Source organism: Peromyscus californicus, unplaced genomic scaffold (assembly GCF_007827085.1).
Source record: "Peromyscus californicus insignis strain IS unplaced genomic scaffold, ASM782708v3 Scaffold_6__1_contigs__length_162567912, whole genome shotgun sequence".
NCBI classification, from domain to species: Eukaryota; Metazoa; Chordata; class Mammalia; order Rodentia; family Cricetidae; genus Peromyscus; species Peromyscus californicus.
Genome location: NW_026294584.1, coordinates 67,259,875 through 67,270,631, shown reverse-complemented (window position 1 = coordinate 67,270,631; position 10,757 = coordinate 67,259,875). Strand labels below are relative to the sequence as shown.

At 46.2% G+C, this 10,757-nt stretch overlaps 1 protein-coding gene across 1 annotated transcript; it reads right to left on the bottom strand.

Annotated features, from left to right (window-relative positions):
* Nucleotides 1-2,246: 2,246 nt before the first annotated feature.
* Nucleotides 2,247-9,988, bottom strand: Npy (neuropeptide Y). Its single transcript, XM_052721485.1, has 4 exons — nucleotides 9,865-9,988; nucleotides 8,858-9,045; nucleotides 4,226-4,306; nucleotides 2,247-2,449 (listed from the first exon to the last, which is right to left on the bottom strand). Exons 2-4 carry the CDS (start codon nucleotides 9,043-9,045, stop codon nucleotides 2,425-2,427), a joined length of 294 nt encoding a protein of 97 aa, XP_052577445.1. The 5' UTR covers nucleotides 9,865-9,988; the 3' UTR covers nucleotides 2,247-2,424.
* Between the last annotated feature and the right edge of the window lie 769 nt (nucleotides 9,989-10,757).

Genomic DNA, 10,757 nt, shown 5'->3' with positions numbered 1-10,757 from the left:
TGGTTAAAACACAATCAAAACGCATATTGCTGTCTTTTATCTGCAAGCCCTCTGTGATGGTGAGTGTTGTCAACTGAACAGAAGGTTCTAGAATCACCTGGCAGAGGAGCCTCTGGCCGTGCTCATAGAGATTGTCTTGACTATGCCCACCGTGGCTGGTGCCATCCTCTGGATGGAAGCCTGACCTATACAAATAGAGAAGAGGAACCAGGCAGCACCCAGCATTCTTCCTTCTCCTGTTCCTGACTGGGGACTCGACGGGACCAGCTGCAGCCTTGACTTCCCGGCATTGATGGACCGTACTTCGAGTTCTAAGTTAAAATAAACCCTTTCTCCCGTAAGTTGCTTCTGAAGGTATACTCTATCACAGCCATCAGAGCAGAAACTAAGCTGTCCTTTTTATTCCATGTGGCATTTGCTGCTACCACTTCAGCAGCCCTAAGAGCACCTCCTGTGCTCTCCCCAACCTGAGGTGGGTACCCTTCCTTCCTCGCTCTAATAAACCCAGGTGCCTAATTCCTACGAGGAGGGAGGAGCTATCTCGGCCCCTGCTTTATTTGTTCCCTGTCAGGTAGATGATCCAGCATCTTTAAGTCTACTCTGAAGATGGTCAGTAGCCTGAAAATGTTTGTGAAATATTACTACAGGGATCTTTTGACATGTAGTTTCTCAATTATTCAAGTTAATCATCGGTATATATCATAAAAGCAATTATTGTTTACTAGGGACTGATTACCCAACTCATCAAAACACCATCCCTGCCTACCCCACTTCTATGACTTACTTCTAACTTACCATGAATATTGATCCCTAGGGATTATTATCTCCATCTCATGAGTGAGAACTCAGAAGTCCCATGATTTTGAAAGTCAGAGAAGAGGGTCTGAGAAGTCATTGGACCTGGACCACAGAAGTTAGGGATGGGAAGTTTCAGTCTTTCTAATAAGATGTGGTGAAGCAGCTGGGAGACCAAGGACTGGGTATGAGTGAAATGTGGGCTATTTGATGTTTAGGTTGGTGAGACAAGAAGTTGAAAGTTTCCATTAAAATGAAGTTCCTGGATTATTTTTCAATGGCTCATGCATACTACTCCTTTTTTTATTTACCTTATGTAATGAAGCCTTTATACAGTGACACATTCTCAGCATATCTGTGTTGCCAGATGGCTCTGAGTCAACTTTCTTTACATAATACTGACTTTAGTAAACAAAAATTCCAAATGTAATCAGTTAGTAGTGAACACTCATGTCATAGGTTGGTAAATGGTGACTTAGTCAACCTTTAAAGATTTTTAAAACACCTTCCTTGCATATCCGTATTTAAAGGAACAAAGAAAGATAATGGGGACTTTTTAGAAATTACAGGACAATTTTTATCAAAGAGATTTGCAACTAGCATCACTGGCTTCACTGGCTGGGGAAATGTGAAAATTATTTATGTATGGAAAATAACAGACAGTCATGTGTCATATATTACAGTCAGTGAAGGGCCAGTGGGCCAATGATTCCATAGAGACACCATGGTCAATTTAGTTTTTATAAATACCTTCTATGATATTGGCAAAATGATAAAAAAAAAAAATCACCTAAAATCTGTTTGTTTTCTTTGCATTTGTCTCTGTTATTAAACATTATTATTGGGTATTTACTAACAATTTAAAGATATCACATATGATTTACAGGGTAGAACAAAACACCACTGTGGGATAAGGAAGGCCCATTTTCTTTGATTATGAGTACATTTAAGAATTGAGCAGCATTAATTTTAAACTAAGCCCATGCAAATCAGTGCTTGAAGGAGGAAGTTGAATGACGTTTCAGCTAAGTTAATTAACATGCCCATGTTGTGTGAGGTGATCATCCTGCCCAGTGTGATTCTTTCTCATATTCAAAGGGCCAAAGTGACCTCAAATCATGCATAGACTTTAGCTGTTGGATGTGATGTGGCAGCCACCAGCAACATATGCCTATTCAAATGAATTTAAATGACACGGGATGGAAAACTCCACTCCTTATTTACAGTAGTCACATCAGGTGTTCAGTCAGCCACTCGTGACTGCTGTATTAGACAGAGGGATATGAGACACATTGACAAAGTTCCGAGACAAATTCTTCCAAGGACACCAGAGCCATTTGCTCTTCGTGGCCGTTGCTTTAATATTGGTGAAACAAACTGAATTTGTTGCCCGAGACTGATTATAACTGAATTCTTTCTATTGTGATAACAGATTAGTCACTGAGAGAAGGCACTTTTGAATGCATGATACTTTATTTAAACACACATATATACAGACAATAAGGGAAATGGTGCAGAATCCAGCCCGGTGGCCGCATGCATTGGTGGGACAGGCGGACGGGTATCACAGGATGAGATGAGATGTGGGTCGAACACAGGAAGAGTCGGGAGAGGGAGTTTCATGTTCCATCACCACATGGAAGGGTCTTCAAGCCTGTAAAACACAAGAAGGAAATCGTGAAGAAACAACTGCCCGGCTCCCTGGGGTCCTACAAGAGTGAGACACTCCGTCCTGAGCAGCACGATGATGATCAGAAGCTATTACGAAGCCTCCTGTTGGCACCGAAAAGAAGAAGCCACACAGAACAGCAGCATAAGGAAGATCCAGTTCATCAGCTTTTGCCCATGGGAACTGGAGTCTCTAAGAGAGTACTTAGAAGGCTCTGTACTTATCAAAGGGGCCGAGGGACTCCACCGTGTTTCTGAAGATCAAAACTACAGGACTCACGTGAAACTCTAACAAGAAAGTTAGTGTGACTCAACTCTGAATAGGCTATGGTTGTTTTCCAGCAAGCCTTTCTGATGGAGTGAGACGCTATTTATTAGACTATAAAGGGCCCCCTTTAATAAAACAGCATTCACAGGCAACTCCAAGGCTATCAACTTCGGTCTCCTTCTAATTGCACATGATTGAGTCTGTCAGTCAGGGTGCAATTAACTTTATTTCCTGTACTAACTGTACAGGCATTGGAGTTCTAAGTAGGTCTGGATCATTATTTCCAGAAGAATAGTAAGTATACATAGCCTGCCCTAAACTTCTGCTGTGACAAATATCCCATGCATGTCAATGAGACATGAAAAAGTGCTTATTGTTTAGTCTCAAAAACAATGCTTATGAATTTCCCACCATTCCTCGAATTCACTGGTTAAGTCTAGGGTGATTCTTCCAGGGACAGAAGCCCTGAACTTTGTTCCAGTTGAAATGATTGTTTGCCTCAGAGAAACCATCTGGCTGGTTGTTTCATAAGAGAACTGAAAGAGCATTGAGGGAGGGTGGGTGGTCCTTCTGTCACCATGGGTTCTCCATGGAGAACTTCCATGCAGAGGGAGACTCCAGTCATACTGAGCAAGCACGCTGGTGACCTCTTCTGGGGAACATGGCTTCTGATGGTGTAGAGTTCTGGGTATTAGGGGAGCTAGCTAGCTACTAGGGATACATAAGAATGTGTGTTGAGATCATGCAGGAGGCAAGGTCCACAGAGCAGTTTTGGGGTTATGAAAGTGGGGGCAGATTCTGCCTCTTTTAGCAGTACCCCTTTCTTGTCCAGGAGCCACCTGCTTAGCCCAATGGTGAGCCCTTAGATTTGGGCAGACACCTGTCTCAAGACCTATCCGTACTCCAAGAAAGGTTCCAGACTACAGATATGCACCTAAGGATAATACGTTACCCAACAGTGATGCTTTGAAGAGAACAAATCACTATATCGAACCAAAATACATCAAAAAGTAGCCAGGAGCATCTGACTTATCTCCAGTTTGGGGTAAAGCCAGGAAAGGCAGAATCAAACACATGAGGGACATAGGCTCTAGGACATTTGGGCATGCCACCCAGTGTATAAACACTAGATTGTTCAGCCCAAATAGATGACTGGTCATTTCAATTTGGAGCTGAGGGGTTGCTCTATGCTCCCTTACTTCTAACAAGGCAAGACATTCTATAGAGTATCATTTCGAGCTAAAAGTCATATTTAGGAAGGAACACTAAATAATATTCATTAGAAAGCAATATGCCCTGGGAGTTGAGATTTGCCAGTGAAGGCATGAAAAGCATGGTCTTTTCTATATAGTTTTCCATCCCCATCTCTGCCCTAATCCCTCTTTTCTGGATTCTTCCATCCTAATGTTCACACGGACTCCCAACTTCCCCAGCTCACCTCCCCTGGAACCCCAAGCTCTGTAGCAACGTCTTCATCCTAAGCCTTTGCCGTACCTTGTTCTGGGGACGTTTTCTGTGCTTTCTCTCATTAAGAGGTCTGAAATCAGTGTCTCAGGGCTGGATCTCTTGCCATATCTGAAACAAAAAAGTAAAATCAAAGTTTTATAAAGTGAGCTGAGGGTAGCCATAGAGACCATGAGGAGAGAGGAAGAGAGCGTCGGTCCATCTGCTAATGAGTATTCTCAGAGTGTGAAGCATATGTCGTCAGCAACTTTGTCATAACACTATACACATACACACACATACATATGCTTGTACATACACAAGCTGCTCAGATGGAGAAGTGTTTGCCATGCCAGCCTCATCACCTAGGTTCAATCCCCAGAACCCAAAGAGGAAATCGAGAGCCAACTCTGGAAAATTACCCTCTGACTTTCACATGCAGATGTCTGCATGCATCCACCCACACAAATTTCCTCTCTCATCCCACACAATAAAGAAATACAATTTAAAAGTTATACATATTTAATTTTCTGAAGTACTTCACAAATATTTTATTTTTGCGATTATACCATAATTACAGCATTTATCCCCTTTCTTTGTCTCCCTACGAACCCTCCCCCGTATCCCTTCTCCAGTTCTATTTCAAATTCATGGACTCTTTTTCTCTAATTGTTATTATGTGTATGTGGGGGGTATATTCCTAAACATATAAATACAACTATAAATACACAACATGCTTAGTGTATATAATGTTCCTTGTATGTAGGAGAGATAATTTTTTACAACTTCATGAAATTAAAAAACACTGAAAGATGATATTAAAATGTTTTCACAATCAATTGATTAGCTATAGTTCTGATGATTCACAACAGTTTAAATCTTAACTAGAAGAAAATATAGCATCATAGAAAGAGTCCCAGAATAATGATGCTTGAGGCCTACCTGTGTCTTTGAATCTATTTGTACATTTGTTAAACTAAAATCGAGTCATGAGCCATGGTTAAATCTGTGTCTGTGGAGACCTAGTGTGAAGCTATGCTGGAAAGACAAAGCATCGCACTAATGCATGTGGCTGCTGCCCAAGTGCGTCCGTCCTTACATCTCCATCCTTCCTGCTCCTTCCTCACAGCTCCATCATCACACTCCCATCACCACTGCTCCTTCCTCACAGCTCCATCACCACACCCTCATCACCACTGCTCCTTCCTCACAGCTCCATCATCACACCCCCATCATCACTGCTCCTTCCTCACAGCTCCATCACCACACCCCCATCACCACTGCTCCTTCCTCACAGCTCCATCACCACACCCCCATCACCACTGCTCCTTCCTCACAGCTCCATCACCACACCCCCATCACCACTGCTCCTTCCTCACAGCTCCCAACATACCCTGGTCTTATTTTCCCTATCTGTTGGAGGCACAAATGCCTTCCCTGAAGTGTGAAGAAGTCCTACTGGCCCACAGGAATATTTCTGTGGGCACTTCTCCTCTGCCTATAGTAGGATATGGCAAGGACAATGTATGAACATGGGGTTACATTTATCGGTAAAGGTAAAATAGATTACCTGCTTCAGAAAACTGTTAAAGGGTTTGACAAGTTGATAGCAAATTATATGACTTTCCCCTTTCTCAGAAAAGGCATGGGGCACCAGCAGCCACTCCATGTCCAAATGAACACTTTGCCTGGCCTGGATGGATTAACAAATAGGTAGTACAGCTGGACAAAGCTGACAGATGTTTTTCTAAGTGCTGACCCAGCACAACTAAATTCAAATGCTTTGGTGAGACTTCTTATCACTCCTTTGCAAGGGAAGTAAAAGTGAAACAACTCTCTCTTCCTCACCCCTGCTCTCTCTTCCTCACCCCTGCTCTCTCTTCCTCATCCCTGCTCTCTCTTCCTCACCCCTGCTCTCTCTTCCTCACCCCTGCTCTCTCTCCCATCATTTGTTACCATTCACCAGAAGCAGTGGCTTGCACTTGGCCATTCTACCCTTCAGTCGATCTTGCTAATTCTCACACTTTGAGCAGCGAAGCTGAATTCATTCACCCTGCCATGCTCCAGTGAGTAAAAGGGCTTCATCCCCGCCCCCTCCCCCGACCCTTTTCCAGTCAAAAATCTACCAGTGTTGTGACAGCTTCTGCCTGGTCATAGACTTGCAGGGTGGCCAGGCTCGGGGCTCTTTTTTCTCTAACTAATTCTGGATTATCAGTCCTCTCTGTAATAAGCAAGCTTCTGAAGAGTTTCTAAGGCAAAGATTCTCAAACTTGGCTTCACATTGAACTCACCTGGTGTGCTTTTAAGGATACCAGAAAGCCCAGATCCCATCTTAGAGGGCTTGATTTAGTGGGTGAAAGTGGAGGCCAAGTCATTCTGTTTTAATGTTTCTCCATGTGATTGTCACGCAAAGCCAGGGTGGAGAAACACCAATCTAGGGGTGCACTTCTCAACTTCTGCAGTGCTAACTAACACTTGGGGAGAGATGATTCTTTACAGGGGAGGGGGTGATGTAGGGGATGGGGAGCTGGGCTGGGCATCCTGGGATGTTTAACAGCATCCCTGTGGGCTCCACACTAGATACCAGTAGCACTCACTTCTGGTTGTGCCAAACAGTCTCTCCCAATGTTGCCCAATGTCCTAGGGAGTATAAAATCCACGTCCCCCTCCACGCCCCCTCCACGCCCCCCTCCAGCTGAAAACCACTATTCTAGGGAACCATATTAACAAGATGTGATAGATCCACAGACTAGAATAAGAAACCTGGCCTGCAAAAACCATGAATCAGCAGCACGCACAGCAAACAGCTACGAACAGGACTGGCAGGAGGAAGGAAGAGAATGATTACAGATAAAACAGTCACAAATGCCATGGTCAATTTCAAAGGCGTGAACTTCTGCCTGTGAATCTTTGGTGGGAAGTCCGTGAGGGCACAATGGAGCTTCTAATAGTTTCTAGGGAGTAGCTTTATTACCAAGATGATAGAAGAAACGGCCTTAGTGACCAGCTCGTTCCCATCCAACCTGATTCTCTTCCCATGACGTGCAAACCCCCTTTCCCTATTTTTCCCTAAAACATAGCAGAAATTACATTGAATGTGATGGTGTGGCCCCATGCAAGGAAACTCAGTAGAGGGTTCCCATTCTGTAACTATAAGAAAGCTTTCTTGAAATGCCCTTAGGTTGTTGATCTGCCAAGTGGAGATAGTTAAATTTACTTCAGAGTTTTGAGGAAGACTGAATGAGATGGCTGGGAAAACATGAAGCGGGATCGTACTATGCAGTGCGGCAAAGCTAGAGAGCAGCAATCTTTACCAAGAAATGCAGTTCAATAATGTTGTAACTAAATATGTTTTTTAAACATGGCATCCTACCAATTGTGTAATTTTTTTCTTTGAGCTGTATGGAATAAAAAAATTGAAATTGACTTTCTAGGAAGTCTATGAAGCTCAAAAGCAATTGCTTTTCGCTAGTCAAAATTATCAGATTTCAAAAGATTATGAGTCAGTATTAGTTAAGTGATTCTGTATACATTGGGATTGTTTTCCCCAGAAGGCTTTCAGAATGTTGTATACCTTTCAGATGAAATTAAGAGTAGGCAGTTGTTTCAGAAGCATGACCCCCTTTGTTTCCCATCTAACAGTCCCCTGGGTCGTGAACAGTTTAACCTCCCTCTGATAATTTACCACACATAATTGAAACATGCTAAGTAAAGAACATTAATGCTTCCGAAGGGCTTGCCTGTATAGTTCTTCAAGGTTCTCAGTAATTAAAATGTGTTGTTAAATGATTTAGAACTAAGATCCACCGATTTTTGCAAGCTAAGTCCCATATTGTTTTTAAAGTAGCTTGGATTTGACTTGTTTTGCTTGACTTTAATGCTGAGAGAAAAAGCAAGGCCCTTCCTTCTCTTTGACTTTCCGGGCATTAAAAATAAAGTTCACCATCTCTCAGGTCCCAGGCAGTCAGAGATGTATCCACTAGAGTTACTAATGTAAAGACTTTTGCTTTGTTTTGCTTCTTAATAAGGCAAAAATCCAAACACTTTCTTTTCAGAACTCAATTGCTATAAAATACGGAAAGTCGGCTTTTTAAGACCACCTAGGAATTCTCGCTGTGGGGCTGAGACGGAACCTGAGGTTCAGTTTGTTTTTTTCCCCAAAGGCTGCCACTCAGTTTGCCCAGGGCAGGATGGAAGGTCTCAACCACCTTTTTGACAGCTGGGCTGTGTCCTTGGTGTTTTGGGTGATAGTTGTTTACTCTGGGTGAGGCTCCTTCTTCTCCCTACACCATTTCCCAGCCAGCCAGCTGAACACCTGCGGCAGGCTCTCTTCCAAGGAGGGTGCTGGACAGGTCCCCAACTGATGTAAAGCCAAAAAAAATAAATAAATAAATAAAAAAAAATAAAAGCCGAGAGAGGTGGGTGGGAGACAGACACACAGCCCAGAGGCACTGAATCTTGGGCTCAGGACTTGGAGAGGAACTATAGTGACAAAGAGAAAGTATCCAGTTTGTGTAGTGTGTTCCCGGCTCACGCATTTATCTAAAGCTGAATTTATGACTGATCTTGCCCTACCCTGGGACAGAACTAGGAAAAAAAGAAATCATCCCTGTTGTTCAAGGTCCCCAGATGCTCAGTTGTTCTGGCCTGGAGCTCCAGGTACCAGCGCGCGGATGCACCCACCTCTGCCTGGTGATCAGATTGATGTAGTGTCGTAGAGCCGAGTAGTATCTGGCCATGTCCTCAGCTGGTGCATCCTCGCCGGGATTGTCGGGCTTGGAGGGGTATCCCTCAGCCAGCACGCCCAAACAGACGAGCAGGGACAGAGCGAGGGTCAGTCCACACAGCCCCATTCGCTTGCTACCTAGCATCTGCGGGTACAAAAGACTCAGATTTCAGGTTGCCAAGGATGCTCGCCTGTGTCCCAATTCCCATGACCACTTTCGTCTGTTTCCATCCCAGACCCCAGAAAGAAGCCTTGATTTGGCACGTGCCACTGCTTTCCTGGACCACATGCCCTGCCTGACCCGGCCCCTCCGCTCTGCCCCCATATTCTATGAAACTTCCCTCCAAGTCGCCTGGTGAGAGGCAGAGGTTGGAGGTCCTCTAGTTCAGGTGCTTGTAGAACAGAACTTTAAGTTCTGCCCTCTAATTTAAAGAATGACCACTTTTCTCCTCTCCTTCCTAAATCACCCTTGGAGGAGATAACTTTCTTCTGGGTCACTTTTGATCTCTTTGGCTACAGGCGCTGTGACAGTCAGATCCCCAGGGTGTGGGAACAGGGCTTGGAAAGGGGGCTCACAGGCTCAGTTCAAATCCTGGAGGTTACAGGGAGCCAGAGCTCCTGACACCAGGGGCAATACTCGGGAAACCTCCCTCTGAGCGGACGCCATCTGGGTTCCTGGTTGCACCCGCCCCCCAAAAAAGTCCCTTCCCTGGGATAGGAGCCCCCACGTTCTTCTCCATACCCTCAAAAGAAAAAGGGGACGGAAGGGGACGGAAGGGGACACCCAGCCAGTGGAGTCCCAGGGAAGGGCAAGTGGACAGTCGGACCAGAGTTGGTAAGTGGAATTTAGTCTCCAAGAAGGGCTGGGTGCGAAGCTGGCAGCAGGCTCAGAGGACCGGCTGCGGGGCAAGTTCACGGGCGTCTGAGAACCCGTGCTCCTGTCCCGGTGGGTCCTGGCACTCACCGTGGCGGGCGGGCTGGCGTCTCTGCGCGGCGAGTGCTCTGCTGTGGGCGCCTCCGGGAGGGATGAGAGCCACCGGTGGGATGCGATGCGGAGAGCCGTCGCCAGCAGGCTTTTATGGAGCGCCCTCGCCGCGGCAGGAGGGGCCTCGGGGCAGTCACGCCCGGGTGACTCCCACCGCCACTTCCCGCCCCCACCAGCGGGGGAGGAGGCTGGAGCCACAGCCGCTCAAGTGGCTGGCGTCTGTAGCCACCCACACACCAACTCTCGGCGGGGAAAAGGGAGCAGCCAAGAGCCAGGATCCCTTGGCGCCCGTTCTCCTTCTCCCCGTCGAGTCCCGCCAGAGATGGGCGCATCTCTCCGTCGCCTGTCGCGGCAATGGCCAGCCCTCTGGGCGCGGGTCTGTAGGGACCGGAATCCTGTACTTGGGGAGCATCTCTGGGGTCCGCGCGACAAATGTGCGCGCTGCGGGGGGCAGGCAGTCGAGCGAGGTGAGGTTTTTCCCGCTCCCGGAGCAAGTAGTAGCGGATCCCTGAGTCCCGTGCTGCAGGGTCCCCAGCGGCTTCCTTGGACTTACTGCCCCAGTCTCCCCAAAAGGTAGACCCTCCCCCCTGCACTCGCCCCAACTCTGAGAGCCAGACCCGGTCGCAGCCAGAAACTCCCCAGAGGCCGCCGCTGGAAGCCCGAGGTCCAGGAGGCTGCAGCGGTTCCAGGGCTACTTTGGAAAGAGGCAGTGGTTCGAGGAGCAGACCCACCTCAGACCCCCGCGCCCCTGTCCGCTAGTCTTGTGAAGTCTGAGTATGCTTTGTTAACGTCTGAATGAGTACATACTTTCGGATTGAAATGAACCAGATTAAAAGACCCATTTTATCAGTGTGCCCATCGCGTTAAACCTG

What these genes read in the sequence shown, in the direction of transcription:
- Npy (XM_052721485.1), bottom strand. Translation starts at nt 9,045, where the DNA reads ATGCTAGGTAGCAAGCGAATGGGGCTGTGTGGACTGACCCTCGCTCTG. An exon ending in AATCTGATCACCAGGCAGAG is followed by an intron (nt 4,307 to 8,857) that starts GTGGGTGCATCC and finishes TTTTTGTTTCAG; the next exon opens with ATATGGCAAGAGATCCAGCC. An exon ending in GAAAACGTCCCCAGAACAAG is followed by an intron (nt 2,450 to 4,225) that starts GTACGGCAAAGG and finishes TGTGTTTTACAG; the next exon opens with GCTTGAAGACCCTTCCATGT.